Source organism: Fundulus heteroclitus, chromosome 1, assembly GCF_011125445.2.
Source record: "Fundulus heteroclitus isolate FHET01 chromosome 1, MU-UCD_Fhet_4.1, whole genome shotgun sequence".
Lineage (NCBI taxonomy): Eukaryota > Metazoa > Chordata > Actinopteri > Cyprinodontiformes > Fundulidae > Fundulus > Fundulus heteroclitus.
Window position 1 is genome coordinate 33,497,493 of NC_046361.1, and position 21,155 is coordinate 33,518,647.

The 21,155-nt window shown below is 39.7% G+C and overlaps 1 protein-coding gene across 2 annotated transcripts in view; it reads left to right on the plus strand.

Moving 5' to 3' along the window:
- plxna2 (plexin A2) overlaps positions 1 to 21,155 on the plus strand; it is a 278,376-nt gene that overhangs the window by 167,943 nt on the left and 89,278 nt on the right. For both annotated transcript variants that reach the window (XM_036141455.1, XM_012875562.3), the window contains exons 9-13: positions 3,172 to 3,286; positions 3,809 to 4,009; positions 5,932 to 6,028; positions 6,913 to 7,112; positions 17,453 to 17,604. In XM_036141455.1, coding sequence (XP_035997348.1) covers positions 3,172 to 3,286; positions 3,809 to 4,009; positions 5,932 to 6,028; positions 6,913 to 7,112; positions 17,453 to 17,604 — 765 coding nt within the window. The remainder of the gene's footprint in view (positions 1 to 3,171; positions 3,287 to 3,808; positions 4,010 to 5,931; positions 6,029 to 6,912; positions 7,113 to 17,452; positions 17,605 to 21,155) is intronic.

Consider the following 21,155-nt stretch of genomic DNA (forward strand, 5'->3'; position numbering starts at 1 on the left):
TCTGGGCTTCTAACTGCAGACTTAGTGCAGAAATTCCACAACTCAATGACTTCAGTATTTCTGATTGTACTTTTATATTTAGTACATGAGTACAGAATTTGCCATGAAGGTTTTGTATTCTGATTCAGCTTATGCTCTGACCTCAAGCTATAAAATATGTATCTTGTAGTAATTATATTAAGGTGTCAAAAGAACCACAATTCAAAACATGAATAAGTCCCTAAATAGTGACACTGCAAGCGAATGACCACTGTCACAACATGCTTATCCAGGAGGAGTGAATGCTGCAAGTCAATGACTCAACCAACCTGCTGGGTTTCCTTAGATCAGGTGTCTGCCAGCTTGACAATCCAAAGAGCCATTTTTACTCAGTCCAACTGAATAAAACTCGTTTAAAGCCGCAGATCATCTTTGGGGAGATAACATGTATTTTTTTTATTTCTACTATAGGAAATTTGTCATTTTTAAAGAACCATAGTTTTATATCTCTTTCTGTTTTAAAATAAAGAAAAATATAATACTTTCACAAAAACTGTAGGTGGGTTGTGAATATTGGTGGAACAGTGTTTTTAAAAGCACAGTTTCAATGAAATGATGAGAAAAATTAATGTCATTCCTAAGTGGAATTTCAATTTTATTGTTCTATCAACAAACTGCTAAAACCTGCATTTGTCATTATAATTATATGGAAAATCATTAGTTGGTTTTCCAGCATTTTTTGCCAAAGTTTTTAGGAACCATTTTGGAAGGTCCAAGGAACCACTTGTGGTTCTGGAGCCACAGCTTACAGACCCCTGCCTTACATAGAAAACTTGTTAAGCCGTCTGTGTGTATGCTTTGGTTGAACTAACTTTGTGATGTGGCTTGAGATTCCATTTGTTGTGAATTGGGGCTATGTAAATAAACACAATTTAATTAAATGTGATAATTAATTAAAACTGCAACTCATGGAAATATCAAACAGAAACAATAAAAGTATAAAACAAGAGGGCAGCAGCTCCATCCATTCATCCATTGTCTATACCCACTTAGATACCAGGCCCCGCGTGAGCCTGCATGGATATCTCCAGTGGTCATTGGGTGAGAGGCTGGGTGGACCATGGACAGGTTGCCAGTCTATCACAAGACAACCAACCTTTTTAGAGCAACCAATTAACCTAACAGTCATGCTTTTGGACTGTGGGAAGAAGCTGGAGTACCCAGAGAGAACCCACATACACACAGGAAGAACGTGCAAACATCAAAGTATTACATGCATAAGAATAACTAACATAAATAACTAAAGAAAGCCTAAACATCACAACAAAGACTCCTGGATAGGTGTCGAAACGTTTTCAGGAAGAACAGAGCGAAAATCCGGTTGCCTCTGATTTCAGCCTGTTTGCTGTCACCTGGATATTGTGTTATACAGTAAGCTGGGCTAACAGGTGGGCAACGATGATTACTTTCCAATTAAACTGCTGTACAGCTTTACTGTTCAAATGTTAGTCCATTCAACAAGCCATAGTGACAGTTTAATTTATTTTATGATGGAATGAGATATGGAATAAATTATGGCTAAAATAATTATAGATGATTATAACACATAATTCATTCAACTATTGGCCTTTATTCACATTAATCAGACAGTAAATGGACAGAGAGAGAATGGAGGAAGACAAGTACCCAAGATTGGGAAGTGAAATCTGCAACTTATCACCTTTGTACATGGGGTACCCGCTCCATTTGCTGCCCCATTTATTAATTAATAATTTACACATTTAATTCTTTTCTTGTGTAGCTGATACATTTTAAACATCTACATCCCTGTAAAAACTGTGTTTTTTTCTGTTTTTTGCTTCACATTTAAACATTTCAGATAACAAAGACATTTAATAACACACTATGACTTCCTGAGTAAATGCAAAATTCAGTTTTCAAACTTTTAACTTCATTTAGTATGCTCTTCCCCCCTTGAACCAAACGACTGACGACGACCATGTTCAAAGTCACCACAGATTATCTTAATCAGATTTGAGTCTAGACTTTGATTAGCTGCTCCAAAATCTGCATTTTATTTTTATATATATCTTGAGATTGATACTTTGGATTAGTGTCCAACTTCATGACACAAGTGTGCTTGAGCCTAAGGTCAAAATTTCACATTTTCCTTCAGGATTTCTGGGTAGAAAGCAGAATTTCTAATCTCCATTATGGCAAGTAATCCTGGTCCTAAAGACCCTAAAGCAGTAAAACGGTGTCAGGGTTACACTACCACCAGATTATTTGACTGTCTGTGGGATTTTCTTTTTTCTGTAATGTTGTTTTAGTTTTATACCAGATGTAAAAGGATGCATATATTCTAAAATGTTACTCTTTTGTTTTGTCAGTCAACTGAATATTTTTTTCTGAAAGTCTTGAGTAGGGATGGAGGGTTCGAAATAGTTTCTCCTGGTCTTGGATAATTGGGTGTACGCCAATTATCTGTCTAATTACCTGTCTAAATTCTTTATTTATTGAATGAATATATTTTCAGTTTTCATAGAAATACTTTTTAACAAATAACTTTTCTGTTGTATTGTGGCACTTCAATATTTATGACTTGCATGCCTTCCAGGTGAACCGCTCCCATATGATACATGGACACATACAATTAATAAATGTATTTGTTTATTTAATTACTAATCTAATTATAGTTCATGTCTTAGAAATATAGATTCAGATTATAATAATATATCTTGTGGATGTGTCACTTTTGTCCTTCCATATGTTCTAAGCAGACGTACATACTATGTGTTCAGAAATACTCACGTACACATGCTTTAGCGTGACCAGTCACACAATGCATGGCTAATGGTAATTACAGGATCAAGCTTAGCCAATGGTTTTCTTCGTCCTCATCACTAGGAGTTTTCCCGCTCAGTCTCAGCTCCTCCCCCTCTGATTGTGGTGAAGTCTGACATGCAGAACAAATGTATGGCGGCACTAAATATATGCGGGCAGAGCTGAGTCCTGCTGGGATTGGGTACAGTGCCAGCCACAAGGGCGCAACAACAGCATGTGCCCACTTGGGACATGAACTCATTTCCTTTGTGGCTCTCACCCCCCCCCCCTTTATTTTGGCAAACTCTTTGTCCCTTCTTCACTGTGACCTGCTCACTGATTGTGTGTGTGTGTCTTGTCTTCACCCAGGTGTCTGTCCTGTGTGAACAGTGCCTTCCGCTGCCATTGGTGCAAATACCGCAACCTGTGTACCCATGACCCCTCAAGCTGCTCTTTCCAGGAGGGACGAGTCAACACCTCCGAGGTTGGTGCAAAGCTCACAAAACACACTCCGTCTCAGTTTGCTTCTGCTTGCATCTTTCTCTGTGTTGCAGCGCTCTGTCAGCCTCCGGGCATGTCTTCAGAAAGACAGCCATCGGAGCCTCTCTGTTTTTCCAAAATGCCGCCTCTCATCCAGAGCTCTTGTTCTCGGTAACAGCAATTATCGGTCCATTATCCCCGGAGCGACTGAGCTTAACAAGTCTTAACAATGTCACTCTGACCACGTCAATCATATGCGGTTGAAGCAGCTTGAAACATGCCTGTGAGTCTTTGTTAGTTTCTGGCTTTGCACGCACTTAGAGGTTTGATTGTAATGCTGCTACTTTACACTAAAAATGACCCTCCACTTCTCCTTCACTCTTTTTTTTTATATTTCTTCATATTCATGACGCCTGCATGACAGTGGGATTTCTCTCTCTCTCTCTCCTTGCTGGTGACCTTCACGCCAAAATGCAATTTCCTCCTTCACTTTTGCTGACACTCTTCCGCTCTCTGCCCCCTCCAGGACTGTCCCCAGCTGGTGCCCTCTGAGGAAATTCTGATCCCAGCAGGGGAGGTGAAGCCAATCACCCTAAAGGCCAAGAACCTGCCACAGCCCCAGTCTGGCCAGCGAGGCTATGAATGTGTCCTCCACATCCCGGGGGGCAGCCATCGAGTCACTGCCCTCCGCTTCAACAGTTCCAGCGTACAGTGTCAGAACAGTTCGGTAGGTGGAGAACTGTTTGCTTAGGCCCAGCTAAGTATAGTTGCCGTGGCTTTAGGAGTTAGTGTTGGAAATGTGAAATATTTGTTCATTTTTACATTGTTTATTGAATATCTGAATCTGTCTGTGGGCGCTAAATGTGTGGAACCCCGAGTTTGTGTGTCTTCTGAACTGCAAGATAGAGGAAATAGCCTCATGGTGCAAACACTGGATAGATAGATAGATAGATAGATAGATAGATAGATAGATAGATAGATAGATAGATAGATAGATAGATAGATAGATAGATAGATAGATAGATAGATAGATAGATAGATAGATAGATAGATAGATAGATAGATAGATAGATAGATAAGCTTTATTGATCTCACAATGGAGAAATTCACTTGCCATTGTGAGATCGATAAAGCCTATCTTATCTATCTATCTATCTATCTATCTATCTATCTATCTATCTATCTATCTATCTATCTATCTATCTATCTATCTATCTATCTATCTATCTAAGATAAGCTTTATTGATCTCACAATGGAGAAATTCACTTGCCATTGTGAGATTGATAAAGCATATCTTATCTATCTATCTATCTATCTATCTATCTATCTATCTATCTATCTATCTATCTATCTATCTATCTATCTATCTATCTATCTATCTATCTAGATTTATTTATTTATGAAACAATCAGAGTAAATAACAGTATTCTGAAATACCACAGCTGTTTGCATTAACCAGATTGCATGGGAAAAAAGTAATTGCTAATGAGTGCTTCCTTAATTAGAAGTCACTACAGTATATTTACACACATAATTTTATCTATCCATCCATCCATCCAATGAATATTTTCAAATAGTGAGCACCAGGCCCTGATAAGATAAAGACAGACTGTAAAGAACAGTACCAGATTGTCCCAAGGAGAGCTAACGCTCACAATCAGTTGCACCCCTGTGATGATTTTTGCTCAAGCCAGCAGTGTAGCAGGTAGTTATTTTCCATTTTTCTTCTCCTGTGTCCAAATTACAACCAAAGTTAGATTTTTAATGTAAACCTCATGCTACAAGCAGCTGAGATTTTTCAGAATAAAAAAAATTGTTTTCTCTAGCTTGAATTTATTGAAATATGCTTTTAAATGCACAAGTGCTCAGATGTCACTTGCTCTGTAGCGCTACCTGAGGAGCAGACCTTCCTTTGCGTGCAGCTGAGAATTAAAATGAGCACGTAAACCCTGGTTTGCACTCATAGTAAACACACAAATAGACGTGTGACTACTCCAGAGTATTCAGAAATAGTCGAGTACTGTATGTGACCTATATTAAGGATTTTTGGAGCAGACTGGTTGGCTGAATGGGGCTTTTTTATGCTGAGTTGTGCATGTATTTTTCATCGCTTCCAATAGTCCCAAAGCTTTAATGTTTGAGTAGGTTAATGAATATTGCTGGTTGTTTTTTTTTTTTTTTCCTTGAAGAGCTCAACCAACCTCTACCATTTTAGGAAGGTATAGGCAAGAATACACCATATGACTTCCTTTAAAAACATAGTTCTATACCACATAGCCAGGTGTTTCATAAAGTAGAGTTTATGTCAGTATCGTTCCGTCCAAGCAGACATGGGGTAAGCAACCTGGATAATTACGAAGGAGAGAACCAAAGAAAAGCTCAGTGCTTCCAACTGACCCATTTTTTTTATTTTATTTTTTGATTGGGGGGATAGGGGTTCCTGTGTATCAGCTCAGATCTTGAGATGATGTAATTTTGCCGTAACATGGGAAGGACATATTGCTGCAACTGCTATACAAGACCTCGTGTGGATTCCAATTCCCAGACCGTCCACTGAAATCTTCCTGTAATTTTTTTTTTGTCTCTCCTCCACTGTGATCCTCACTTCCGTCTCTTTCTCGCTCTGCTTCACTGCCTCTGGCCTCTAGTATCTGTACGAGGGGATGAAGATCAGTGAGCTGCCTGTGGATTTCTCAGTGGTGTGGAATGGCAACTTCATTATTGACAACCCAGAGAATATTCAAGGTAAGAACAGGGGGCGTTTTGCAGAAAACATGGTAGAAATAAGAACCCTGTTTCGACTGTTTTTATGAGATCACGTCGTGATAAAATGTTAAAGCTCAAAACTGCATGCACCGCACAGAAATAATAGTAGAAATATCTCTTAAGATTATCTACCTCTCTCAGAGCCTGAGATGGTCCTCTCACATAGACACTGTTTGGAAGAAGGGCCAATGGACTACTTCCTACGGCAACTCAGGAAGTATAACCTTTGACATGAGGTGCTGGCTATCGTCTACACTGTCAATATTCAGTCTGAGTTGAGATGACGTGTGTAGTGAATTTGGCTAAATAAATAAAATTGAATCGAATTCTGCCCTGTGTCCGGCCGTCCCTGTGTGGTTTCCTCTTTTACATAAGAGGTCATGTCCAAACTACAACTAACAAGAGACCAGGCAAATGGCTAAACTTCCCTAATACAGGACTCATACAGGTCTGAGGTCAAAAAAAGAGTAAAAACTTATAGAGAGAGTGTCTTTCCTCAGGCTGTCACTCTCATGAACACTTAACATTCAGAGGACCCAGACCAATGCCATGTAGATTTGTAAAAAACAATTCATATTTACAAAAAACTTTTACTTTTGCTTTTCTTCTTATAAATATTATAATTAACCATCGTTGTTGAGAACAAAGTGGAACTGAAGTCAAATTCCTTGTTTGTGTGCACAAACTAGCTGGGAAAAAAAGCTGATTCTTTTTCTTGAACCCTTTGCATTAGAGAAGAGGGGATTATCTCACAGCACGCACGCTGTCACTTTCCCTTAAAATAACAACTAAAAAAAAAAAGCAGCAATTTGCCACATCTTTACTGTGTCCCTTGCCCCCCCCCCCCCCCTCTCTCCCCACAGTGCACTTGTACAAGTGTGCAGCCCAGCGGGACAGCTGCGGCATGTGCCTGAAGGCAGACAGGAAGTTCCAGTGCGGCTGGTGCAGCGGAGAGGGAAGGTGCACGCTGCGACATCACTGCCCTCTCATCAACCCTTACACCACTCGCTGGCTCAACCTATCTACCAAGAATGTGAAGTGTACCAACCCACGCATCACCGAGGTTTGTGCTGATAATCAGCTTTCTGTCCTTGTTGCCTGCCCACTCAGATGACGCTGCAGTCTGCCTGTCTGCTTCTACTGCAAGCTGGGTTCTTCTTCTGACGTAATATGCTTTTGAAGATCATCTTGTGCTTTAATTCTAAACCTAATGTACCCTGAATGGCTATTCCTATTTCAGAATCGGTCCTGAAGTGATACATGGTGTTTGCATTTTTGTACATATAAAAGCCTGACCACAGTGTAATGGATTCAGACTCAGACATAATACTTTGTTCAACTGGTGCTTTCTATTATCATAACTGAAAGTGCTTTGGGTTATGATTGTATCAGTTTTGCACATCTAGAGATCAAAACATTTGCCCGTTCTAATGAGTCCCTTTGGCGTCAATACAATACAACTTGCACACAGACTTGGCAGAGTTTTTACACCGAATGCCCATCCTGATGTGACCAAGTTTTTAACTCAGTCAAATAGTTAAACCACTGCACCATGGAAGGACTGAAATATTTGCCCATTTTACTTTGCAAAAATAGCTTGAGCTCAGTCGGATAGGAAGGGGAGCCTTTGTAAACAGAGATTTATTGGATTTTATTGGATTTATGTCCGAACTATGACTGTGCCAGTCTAAGACATGCATATCATTTGTTCTAAAGCATTCCACTGCAGCTGGCAGAATGCTTAGGGTCGCTGTCCTTCTGGTTGGTTGAACCTCCGCCCCAGCCTCAAGGCTTTTGCAGCCTCTAACAGGTTTTTTTCTGTTTTCCAGGACTGTCTAACATTTAACTCCCTCTATCTTCCCATCTCCCATGACAAACTTTCGTGTCCCTGCAGAAGAAATGCAACCCTGCAGCATGACTTTGCAACCACCATGTTTCACACAGGGTGTGGTGTGTTCAGGCTAGCACAGTATTGGTTGCACTAGTGTTAGTTTGTTTAGAGGTATCAGAGAAAAGGAGGCTGAGCTCTAATCCATTTACAAAAAAACAAACAAAAACAAAACAGTTATACAGATGTTTTTTTTTTTTTTTTTAATCAAGTACATTTTTTATTCCATAGTAATGTAATCATACTAAGTATGGCTGTCCCAATCCATAAATACAATATATACAATGACATCAACACATTACATGCAACAACAAAAAAAGAATAGATGTAGGAAGAACAATAAAAATATAAGTGGTAAAATAGATTAACGATATGGTTATATGCAGAAAAATAATGTGCAAATATTCAAAGGCCCTAAATAATTTTCAAAGATTTTACCAAAGCTTTAACAGCTTGTAATACTGTAGCTTGAAACAATAGTCTTGAGCACAGTAGTGGTCGTCTCTACAGTTAAAGATTGTTTTGTGGTCTTTAAAGCACGGTAAGTCCATAAAGATGGTTCTAATTTAGCTTACTTAATCTTCACAAACAATACTATAGCTACTCATATTTGTGCAGACACATGTAGAACTACTGACAAAATTACTTTGTAGGAAGCTGTAAGAAAATGACATACTCTATTCTTCTCTTGTTTAGTCTGGACCCAGCATGAATAAGAATAAACCTTCTCTTAACTCCCCACAGTGCTTTCTGTATCCACTTCTGCATAATCTTTAAATTGCTTGGTGTCAGACATTCCTTTGTCCAGGTTTATCTAATTGTGAGGAAGAAATATGCATCTAATTGATCGTGTGGTTGGATGCGTCTTGCTCAGAGTTCACTTCACCTTCACAATTTCTACAAGGGCAAAACGGGGGGGTGTACGCTCACATAAGAGAAACAGAGACATTTAGTTTTAAAGGACTGCTGTTTTGACATCTGCTTTCTTTTGGTGCAGTCTCTACAGATGCCTCCTCGTAGATTTTAAGTTTTTTTTGTCCTTGCACAAAGTTAAATCAGGCCTTTGAAAGTAACTTTGAAACAGAGAAACGGTTGGCAATAGAACTTTGCAATCAACTATCTCTTTACAGCTTGCATTAGATTATAGACATGCGTATGTACTGGCAGCTCTTCTGCTATCTTCTTCTGTTTTCCCCACACAGTTAAAAAGCCCCACCCACTACTTCCATATCCTCCACCTCAGCAACACCTGGGTCGTGATCTGGAAGCGGTTAACTGTTTTCCATAATTGAGCCCTTGCTTGCTCAGGCCACATTCTCCTCCACCCTGGTGCATTTGCTGTCGCTAAGGAGTCAGGCCAGCGGGGACCAGCGATTTGATTAGGCTTGGTAACACACCAGTGCTTTGTGGTTAACCCGCCAGACCTCTCTGCCTCCACATAGATTCATTTGACTTCCTACTTCTTCACTACATACTCAGGTCAAACTCTAGCCAATTAAAAACTTAGGATAACATGGTGGTTAATTGGTCTGCTAATCTTAACCAGGGTATTTTCTTTAGTATAAAAAGGAGATAATGATGTACTTAAACGTTATTTATTAAAGTTCGTTTCCCCGCACATCAGTCCCATCTTGAGTTTTCTACTTGTTTTTCTTTCTTCATAAGATCACGTAGTCAGCCTGGGAAACAAAGTTCAGTCCCTTCAATTTGTACATCTGTAACAACCAGAGATGAGCATTTAAGCCTAAGACTTGGACTCGAGTCACAAGTTACAAAAAACATAGACTTGGCTTAGACTCTCGTTTAAGGGACTCTGTCTCGAAGTCTGGGTCTAGAGTCTTGTGAACAGTGTGGATGTCATGTAATCAGAGAAGAAATTAAATAGGCAATAAATTCAGACATAGGTGGTGGCTCTGAAAAGGATACATAGTTTCCTGTTAAAATATGCATTTAATCCATGAACCAGGGAAAATCAGTGGCCATGAACCAAATGTGAGACCAAGTCCTTGTTTTGCAAATCACAAACAACTCGCAGGTCTTTCCAATTAAGTCTCACGTCCTGAACCTTGAATGTTAGTCTTAAAAACAGACATCTGAATATTTTCTGAATTTCTAAATGCTTCTAAAAGGTTTAATTTATTAGCCAGAGCAAGCAGTAAGGGCAACAGAATCTGAGAAACATTAGAAAATGTATTTTTTGTTCAGATAATACTTACTAAGGAAAACAGATTTTCCTTATGAATTTTGTTAGTCCAAGATCACTCCATATGAAGATGCCTTTCATTTGTAAATTAAATTACAACCAAAAAACCATAGATGTTTTCTCCAATATAGTTCTGGAGTTACACACATACTTTATGGATTTATCGAGTGACACCTATCGCTTTTATCCGTCGCTTACGTCACAAACTATTTTTACTAAGGGCAAACTGGTGGGAAATAAAAGGGTAAACATTAGTTGAGTCAATGTATAAGTAAGATGTCTCTTTCTATGTGAGGCTAACTATCAATTATATTATAGAATTGTAACACTGTGTTGAGAATTAGTAGATATTCAGATTGTTTGCGTGTGAATGTACATCAAGAATAATTCATGGTTACAGTTATGATTAAACTATGAGGGTTTGGGGTTCACAGTGAGAGACAAAGCCCAGATGGAAAATCAACTGTATTTCAAATTTGGCTGCAAGAGCAGAAATATTGGATTATTGAAACCAGTTGTTATCCAGTTATCCATTGATTAGACCTGTAGCTTTGCTGACAAGGTGTCACTGTAAGATATTTCCAATAGTTGTTTCCCTATTAACATGGTACAAACATTTGCTGAGAATGTCACATGTGTACGTAACACTTGTTTGGAAGGTCTCAAACTGAGTTGGGATAATCCAAAATTAAATAAACAGCTGTGGAAAGAGAATACTTTTTATTTAAATTTTTGCTTTTTCTCAATGTTGATCGACTCTGTCTCCAAAAGCTGATGTCACCTTGCAAGGCTGTTAAAGTCACTTTACTGGGAGTCACTGAAAAATCCTGAAACTGATTTCTACATGGATGTTGCAAACGATAGAAATCTATAGTCTGTCTTAAGCAGTCCTTTAAGAGTGGGGGTACTCTTTTAGGTTTATTAGAAAAGTATATTTAAAATCTGAGAGTATGGGGGTACAAGTGAGCCAATGTGAGTTATACAGACCAAACCAGTGCCATGAAAGCATGGAAAAGGCTGCTCTGAGCTATCTGAAGGCAGGCTCCTTTGACTGTAGGGTGCAAAACCAACCCTGCATGAGCGTGTACTTCAAACACAGGCACACCTATTTTTTTTTCTTTTTTTATTGGTAGTGAAGTTTGCTCCGCCCTGACCCCCCCTCCCTCCCTCCCTCCCTCCCTCCCTCTTGTATCTCACTGATTACAGTTTCTTTAAGATGCAGACGTCCCTCCCGGTGGGCTGAATTTATTAATAAATTTGGTTTTGATTGTATGCACTGAAGCCCCCATCACGAGTTGATTTGTATACATACTAGCACATTAGTAGATGTGCCCACCACAAGATAGGCTTTTTAAATAATTAATGTTTCTATTAAGTGCCAGGGTGCCTCCCACCATGGTTCATTAATATTGAAGAGATGTAAGCTTCCACTAACAGCAGAGGGAACAACATCAAATGAAGCTGGGGGTTAGATGGGCATATAAAAGGCGTCGGCTCAATAGGCTTTGGCCATGGCTTCTGTGTGAGTTTACCGTGAAGTGAAGAGGCTGCCCTGCCTCCCAGTGACAGGCTGTATAACTTTGGTCTGTAGCCTTAGGGGAGAAAAAAAATGTCAAATTCAGAGCTCTTTTTTCCTTCACATCCTCCGTGCAAGTCTTTCCAGGCGTGTTGTTGGTATTTTGCTCAGTATAAAGCATAAAGAGCCATAAAATAGATTAATCTTTTATTTCAGTAACATCATTTCATACTCTTCTTACATTTAATTAGAGCACATTTGTTCAGTGGGTGAAAAAATATTTCATGTTTAGAAAGAGTTGTTTTTAAAACAATTATTAGTAACTCTAACATTTTGTTTGATCAACTTACAATTCATTGACAAGTAACTACGTATTCAATCACTTTTGTTCTTGTCAGCATTAAAAAAAGAATCACATGAAATGGAGATCCATTTCTGTTGGTCACTGGGCTCTAAGCTTTATGAAAACACTTTTTTTTTACCTTGCTATTTAACACTATGGGGACAGTAATGGTGGTTGAAAACAACAACTCTAAAGGTTACTGTTGGAGAACTGCAGCCCAGGGTTGCACCTTGTGCCTGCCTTGTCTCCATAATGTTGATTAGACACTATTTAAATGCAAACTGAGAGTGTTTGAAGCATGCTTTTTTTTTATACCATCACAAATGCAAATGGTTAGAAACTGCTAAATGGAAACCTTGTGGTTTGGTGAGATGAGATTAAGATGGGTGCTTTTGAAACAAACATTCCAGGTTGGTTTTGCATAAAACAAAAGGTGAATATGAGAAAAAAAAAGACTTAGAAGCTTAAATGCTGTGGGTTTGTATGGAACGCACGACATCATGATGTCATTAAAACACTTTAATAATAGTAATTTTAAATTGGAAATCGAATGGATTTAACCTGTAAACTAAAAATGGATTGGCATTGAGTTTTTCAACAAATTAACAGAGAAATGGTTCACCAGGCACAAAATCAGCGTCCATTTACCCCAGACTTAAATCCTGGACAATCTGAAAGGATTGTCCTATAAATATCCATCTTTGTATGGCCCAATCTTGTGAATTGATTTGCTGAGGACCAGCCCCTACGCTAGGGGCAAAAGCTGTTATTTTGCTGCCACTGATTTTGTTAAAAACAAATATTTCTAATTTAGGAAAATGTTTTTAATTGCACTGATTAGATGTTCTCAAAGGTTGGATTTTTCAGATTTTTTTGTGTAAGATTATGTTACTGCAATGCAATATTATGGGTTTATATACTCCTTTTAATAAGGGTCAGTAAATGTGACTGGCCTGATTTCTAATTGTCTTCCATTCCCCCGCCTTTACACACACTGAAAGCTCTCTCTTTTTCCAGCCCATATCTCTTAGTTCCCCAACAAGACATTTAAGACCTCATAAAGAATTTAGGATGCCGTTTGTTGAGGAAAAAGTGACCAGCACCGTTTTATCAAGCCCATTAAATTCTACTTACAATTAAACGTGACACGCACAAATTAGTCTGCGTGGAAGCTACAGATTAGCTGCGGGGTTCTAAACGGTGTCAGATTTTATGTTATTTCTAAAGCTAAATATCCTGTGAAACGAGTGAAAGCTCATTGGAGCAATGAGCAGAAAATGTGTGTTAAAAGAAAAACAGGAACACGGTGAAAAGAAAAGTGCTTACACTCTAACTTTTAGGGATAGATGTGATGATTAAATGTTATTGCTGAATTGTCAGCAATAACATTCAGCAGTTGTAGCAGCAATGGCATGCCAGGCTTGCATGGCCTGAAGGCACTTGGGCTGGTGTATTACTCTCTGCTATATATATTGAGTTTGGCCATGGCTGCATCAGCACATCTTTTCCTACAATTACTTAAGCTGAATATGTCAAGACCACACTGACAGACAGCCCCAGGCTGTTCCCATCAGAAGGTTGTTTCTCCCTCCTTCCAGCTTACATGTTTAGCTTCCAAATGTTTTGTTTCTTGAGGATTTTAAAGGTTCTCTGTTCAATTTAGATGCTCTCTCTACATTTTGCCTTTTTTACATAATATTATGGAATGTCAAAGGAAATAGGAGGCCAATAATCTGATCCCCTGTGTTCAAAGGAGCTAGATTAGACCAGAGGAAGTGCACTAATGGGAAGCTGGGAGAGCAGTGTGTAACCAGGCTGGCTGTTTGTTGGGAATTACCCTCCACTGACAGTGTGACAATGCCTCACAGACAGCAGCAGTGCTGGTAAAAGGATTACACAGGGAGCGTGGAATGGCAGCACTGGGTGGGAAAAGGGGGAATAAGGGCAGCAGGGTGTGCATGCATGTCCAATGAGGCTTCCTCTGGAAGTCTGCATGGTGAGACAAGCTCTTAAGGTGCTTATTAAAGGGACGAATTCACATGTTACCTCTTCTCAGGTACACTGCAGGTCATACACCTTGAGCTTTCCCATGTTTTGTCACAAAACAATAATGCGTTCTGTTGAGAGTTTTACTCTAATACCACTAAATAATATCTAGTGCAATTGTTGGGTTTAAGAAGTCACTTAATGAGTAAATTAAGTCCACGTGTTGTGTTTAATCTTAATATAAATGTAGTTGTTCCTTGCATGCCTAAGAGGTTTGTTGGAGAACATTTGTTAACAAACAGCATGATGAAGACAAAGGAACGCAACAGAAAGGTCCGGGATAAATGGAGGAGAAGTTTATTGGAGGCTTAGATTTTAAAATACAGGCTTTAAACATCTCACTGAGCTCTGTTCAGTTTATTAGCTAAAATTGCTTAAATTGTCTGGCCCAGCAATAGACTGGCGACGTTTCCAGGGTGTACCCCGCCTCTCGCCCATTGACAGCTGGAGATAGACACCCTCATGACCCCACAACGGATAGACGTGTTAGAAAATGGAAGGATGGATGGATGAAATTGGCTGTCCACAGAAAATCCAACCTAACTGGGCTTGATCTTTTTTGCATGATAGAATTGGTGAAGTTTTTTAAATGTTTCAAGGATGTATTCTAGAAAGACTTATAGCTGTAACTGCTGCAAAAAGTACTCCTATAAACTATTGATTTGGGACACCTTAATGCAGGTGCATGCTAGATTTTTAAATGGTAAATGACTTGTACTTGCATAGCCCAAAGCGCTCGACACTACAGTCAGTCATTTACACATTCACACCATGACGGTGGTGAGCTATGTTAGTAGCCACAGCTGCCCTGGGGCGGACTGACAGAGCTGAGGCATACAACAGCGCCACTGGACCCTCTGACCACCACCAGCAGGCAATGCAGCTGAAGTGTCTTGCCCAAGGACACAAGGTCTGAGATGGTCAGAGTGGGGGATCAAACCAACAGCTTGTCAATTACAGGAGAACCTCCCTAACTCTTGCACCAACACTAATCATTTGTAAAAATAAAAAAAATAAAAATAACAGCCTCTAGAAGTTTCCTTCTACTTCACAACCATACATTACTTTGCATTTATCTATCGCATGAAACCCCAATTGACTGGAATGTGTGGTTGTAAGATTACAAAATGTGAAAAGGTCTAAAAGATAACAATGTAGGTACTGAATGTAAGCGATGCAGTAATGATGCTGCTGAAGAGATTATCTACAGCATATGATTTCAATATGTTCCTTCCTGTTGTCAAAGGTAATTAGAATCCGGTTTATAGGCAATCTAAGCAGTGTCTCATGTACAGAAAGGATCAATTATAGATTTAGCCCCTTTGTGTATATAAGAAATGCCGAGACAAAGAGCCTCGCCGCCTGGAGACACTGGTGGCGTGTGCCTTTGAAGTGGTTGATTTTCTGTGATCCTGATGAATCAAGGCTCTGTCTGCCAATGGGGAGCTCAGTCAAATGGGTTTCATGCATGGATTAGACTTCCTGTGCTTATTCCATCACGGGAAAGGCTCTATTTCAGCCTCAAGGGTAGAAAAGAGGAGGGCATGCTTTTAGCATGCCCATCTGTGATATAGCAACACCATCTCCAGCTCACCTGTCACCCATCTTGGCTTATGGGACAGAACAGAGTGGGATCACTGACCGACCACTGCCACACGCCCCACCCCCCACCCCCAGAGCCCATCCTGTTTCTCTCTGTTTCACTCCTTCTGTCTCTGGCCACCGCACTGCTTACGTAACCATCACTAAATCTACTCGGATAGATGACATGGATATATTTAGCCATTATTCCCCCTGTTCTAAACCCTGCATGCCCAAGCATTACTAAAAGATTCATGGATTCAGACCCCTCAGGCGGTGCAGTGACACACTTACTTTACATCCAGAGCAATTAATGTCCGCTGTATCTAGATTACAATGCCGGCGTCCCACAGGGAAGCCGCAGTGATGTAGTGGGTGTGCCGGGCGGAGTGGTGAGGGTGCACGGCACATTAGCGACTGGGTAAAACCTGTGTGTTGGTTTTCGTTTTTTGGATGAGTGGCCAGTAATAACATATTGATTGTTTACATTGTACTAGCAGCACACACAACCAAGGGACATCCCCTCCCCTCTGTCCTCCTCTTTCCCAGCTTCTGTTTGTCCTTTGTTTACGCCCTCCCTGTCGGCCGAACAGTATTTCTGCTCTCTTGGATTTTTTTTTTCTTGATCTTGCTTGACTTTTTTTCCCATTTAAAGGGCTGGACGAGAGCCAAGTCGAGTCCTCAATGTGGCTTTGCAGCACAGAAGGCTCTTTGCCACAATGTGCCAAGGTCATGCTGGGAAGCCATATTGCAGTTTATGAGTAGGTGGTCTGCACTAACCATTAATATTGCCCCCTGTTAGATTATCCATTAATGACAACAGCAGTGGATGCTGATCAAGCAGTTATCCGGGGTGTTGTTAATCCCTTTCATTTCTTTGTGAATTTCATTTGATTAAATTAGTGTCTATGAAACAAAACTCTTATCAACTGGTTGTTGCTATTGTTGTTGTAGTGCAGGTTGGAGGGAGATGTGGGTGGGGTCAGTAATTAGAAAAGTGGGATAGTACAAATGTATCTTGTTTAAGATATTTTAAGAAACAAGTAATGCTTAGTCATAAAAACTGATCTGCATAGTCACACCTTAGTGGTTTACTTTACATAATTTCTGCAAAGTTTTTTTCTTAAGTTGTTTTCAGAGTTCATTATACTTATATTCACTTCCATGTCCAAAATCAAGAGAAAAACTTGGAGGCCAACCAAACCAACACCCTATAGAGGGATTGCGAAGCTCCGAGGCAAGCCGACTCCGCCTGCAACTGTCCACAGTTATGAAAGACCGCTTATAACAAAAACTGTTATTCAAAACTCTAAACGTCTGGCATTTTTACTCTGGAAAACGTGTTGCACTTATGCTCATGCACATCAAACATTTGTCCACAAAATGTTTTTTTTTTATAGAAGGAAGCTATGTAATATTTGCATATATCACTCTTTCATTTACTAAATTATTTACTCAATAATGGTTTGAGTGTACTCCTCTTATGTCGACTGAGTTTCATCTGAGTAGAGTGAGACAAATAGAGGATAGGCTTGTGCCCCACTCCAGAAAACTAGTGTGTTACCATCATTATGCATAAAGAGTGGCCAGACGTGTGCTATAAGGAACATTTGGGATTTTCTCTTTTTTTTTTTTTTTTTTTTTTTTTTTGTGTTGCACAGCCATTCACCTCGGGCCCTGACATTCTTTACTCTAAGAAGTATGAAGAACCCGGGAACGTAATTCTATATATTAAGCATTGGGACAAACGTGTATCTGTAATTTGTGCCAGTTATTCAAAACAACGCTCACTTCTTTTGACAAGTTTCCTTTTTTGTGTCCGTCAGGTGACCCCCGTAGCTGGACCCCCGGAGGGAGGCACTCGGGTGACGATCTATGGGACAAACCTTGGCCTGGCTTTCTCCGACATGGTGGACAACGTAGAGGTGGCCGGTGTCAGATGCACGCCTGTGGAGGAAGGCTACATAATCGCTGAACAGTAAGTCACAAAAAAACGGATGATTAGCTATCCGGCTTATTACTTTTTAGCTTAAGTATCAACACATTTTGAACCGGCAGTCTACATATATTGTAGGATATGTGGGATCTCTTTGTTTTGATCACAATTTCTTCCCATTTAAAATTTTAATGTAACGTCTTCTTTGCACTTTTTCAACAATTCATTGGAAAGATAGCTCAGATTTCATCATCATTTTTAAACAGGGAGTACATTATTAAAGACGGTGGGAAGTTAAGTGCAGTTCTCTAGCAGAAATATCCTGTTCCTTCATTGCTGATTTCTCTTTATCACACATTGCTTGCTCAGTGCCTCATTTTTCACTCAGATTTGTTTAAGTCACTTTTTTGCTTGTTGTAATCAGCTTTTCTCTGGGTTACATGGTGTAATAGCTTTATGGCTTAGTAAATCTTTTCAGCTTTATACTCTCAGCTTTCAGACACAAGAGAAAGACAGATCTGTTTATTCTTTACTTCTTTATAATTCCAACAGCAAGGTGTTCAACCTGCATTTTCTAAGCTTACTGTTTTCAGCTCTTTTTTCCCTCATTTCTGAATAGCTTGCTAACATTTATACACCAGCAAAAATGGCAAGAGCAGTTTTGTATGTGTCATTATCTTTTCTTATGCCAAGAAAACAATTTCTCTAAGGAAATAAACGTTCCTTCAGTGCTCGTCATATTCTGGTTGACCATCGACAGCGGGTAGGACAAACTCATCTTGTTGCACGCTGTCCTGTCACTTAAAACAAACCCAGGCTGCAACATTGGAAGACGATGTTTTAGTCTTTGTTATAAAAAAAAGAAAAAACTACCATAAAGGATCTGACAGACTTATTTTTACACTTTTAGACCATGTTTAAGGATTGCCTAAACTCACCCAGCTGCAAAGTATTCGATGAATTCAATTTGAAAATTGACTGATTCCAACCAAAAGCTGATTTCTCTGTGGATCTCTGCATTTTTTGTACAGTCTGTTTTATTTGTTGAGTTTTACAGTTCTCTCCATTTTTTTAGTTTCAGAAGTCAGTGGCCCCTGTAGATACTAATAAATAGATGGTGATTCAAAGAAACACCACCAACGAAACCACAAAAATGTCCTTCCTCTGTTCCTTTTTTTTTCCATCTTACATTTATTAGACTTGCATTCAGTGATTGGTAGGTGTTTCTCTATCGTAGTTTACAAAAACATCACAATTGTGTGTCTACTTGTGTGGCATTACTCCTGCTGTCCATGAAAGGAGTAAACAAACTTGAATATTGAATATTTTCCTGTTCCATAACACAGTGGCATAATATTAGAGTGATTTTTTTTTTTTTTTTTTTTTAAATTGACTGTGAACAGTCGTTATTCGGCACATCTAGCCTGCAGTTTTGAAAAATTATTCATTGCTTGGAACATCTAAGAAGTTAGTCGATATGTGCGCATTGAGACTGCAAGTTGCTTTCCTTCACCATCTTTCCTTTAATGAAGACTGGAGCCGTTCCAAGCAGTCTGTTCCTGAGTTTGCCGGTAGACCCCTGCAGGACACCAACCCATTTCTCTCAATGTTTCTAATCCAGTCAGCTACAATCCCACAACAGCTGTGTGTGTTTACTTGTGTTTACCTCCCTAATTGTCCCATGCTGGGTGAACATCACATTAAATCCTGTCTTACTCACCCTGAACTAATGAAACATGGCCCACAACTCACAACTCGCCCATCATCTCGCTCCTGGCTAGACGTGCAGACCTTTGTTGACTTGGGGACCAAGCGGCTGGTAGTTTGATGCCTTAAGGTGTTTCAGACCTCACACAGGATATAAAAGTACAAGCGCATGTTGCTTTTAATAAAAAACATGTTGGACTGTTCCCATTCGAAATGAGTTCAGCTGCTTTTAGTTTGTGCAAATGTGTAAAGACACAAGTGACTCAACTTGCAGGAGTCGAAGATTTGAAACTCGTTCAGTATGAAACCGAAGTAGTGTGTGAATAGAAATAAACTTCAGACTCTATCCCAAACTTGTTGCTTCACCTAAAAATTTAATAATTTGAGGGATTTTATTCACATTTTTACCTGAGTTACCATGAAGTGATGGGGGCACCTTTAGCATATGTAAAGTAGAGCATAAATCCCCATATGATTTTATGTGTGTGTGGTAAACTTGTCTACCCACTGACTTCAGTGGTCAGTTAAAAGCAATTCATAATCATTTATATGACATAGTGTCGTGGCGTACTGCGGGTGTGAGATAACGCACACGCAGCGGGCTGAATGAACACACATTCACACCCACACACACACTCACAGGCTCTCAGAGGAGCCTTTAACCCTAATTCTTCCCTTGGCCTACTTTTGCCATTAGAATGAGAACAGCTAACCGCTGCACTATGGCTCCAACCCATCCTCCCAGTGTCGTGGCGCTGTGGAAAATTACACTTATAAACGCAGATTTCCACAAATGCTTCTAATTTTTTACATATTGTTATAAGAATGTATCTGTGGTGAATTCGGAAAGATATAGAAGCTTGTAATGAGCAGCATGTCTGTGGCTTGAAGCTTTACACTGGCCAGCTGTGATTAAAATTCACATTGTGCCTCTTGGCTTTAGGGGACAATTTGTCAGCGGCACACTGATCTGACAGCACTTTAATCTAAATGGGGACCGCCAGGGAAATTCATTTGCAATATGTGGAATATAGGAGAAAAATGTTTTTTTTGGCAAATTCTGAAGAAATAATAAAACCCAGAAGTTATTTGGTGAAACTTTGAAGGAGTTTGGTTGATGCGTTAAACCTCGTGCTGGAAACTCAGCTGGAGTTCTGGGGATCATAACCGCTTGATTAAAGGCATCTTCGATGTTCGTTGTTTGTTTCGGGGTGTAACACAGGCTTTCTATGATGACCTGGACAAAACACAAAAGAATAACATAACATACATATTTATGTTGCTTCTGAGTTACTGATTCAGAGAAGTGGGTGAAAGCTACTTTTGCTTTGAAGAAAACCCTCAACTGTGCCTTCAGCCTTCTGTTTTGGTCCTGAGAAACTATTTTTCTTCTGCTGCATTCCTCCAACATGCCGAATTAAAACCTCATCAGTAATAATTCCCTTTTTTTTTTTAAATCACAATATCACAGGGAATTAAAGTGAGATGTTTTGCAAAACATATTTTTGCCAAATCTACAGCTTAACAACAGGCCAATAATAAAGCAGGGATTTCAGGTGAGAAAGTGGGTGAATCTCTGAGACCTGGTAGGAGGAAAAAATAATATCTTTTAGCCACTTTCCGCCACATGGTTTGCCCTACAGCACAAAACTCCCACAGTCATTTGTTTTCGTTGGGATAATCGGCGCTGGAGGAACAATACATCTGCTGTGCTTCATCAGCTCCACCCCTACCTAGCACTGCCATCTGCCTTGCCACACACTCTGTCTCTCTTTGCAAACTGTGATTGCTCCTTGTTCTTTATTACTGCCTGGCACCGGCGATCGATAGAAATACTCTCTTTATGTCATTTGATCTAGTCACCTGCTGCGCTGCATGTCACCTGA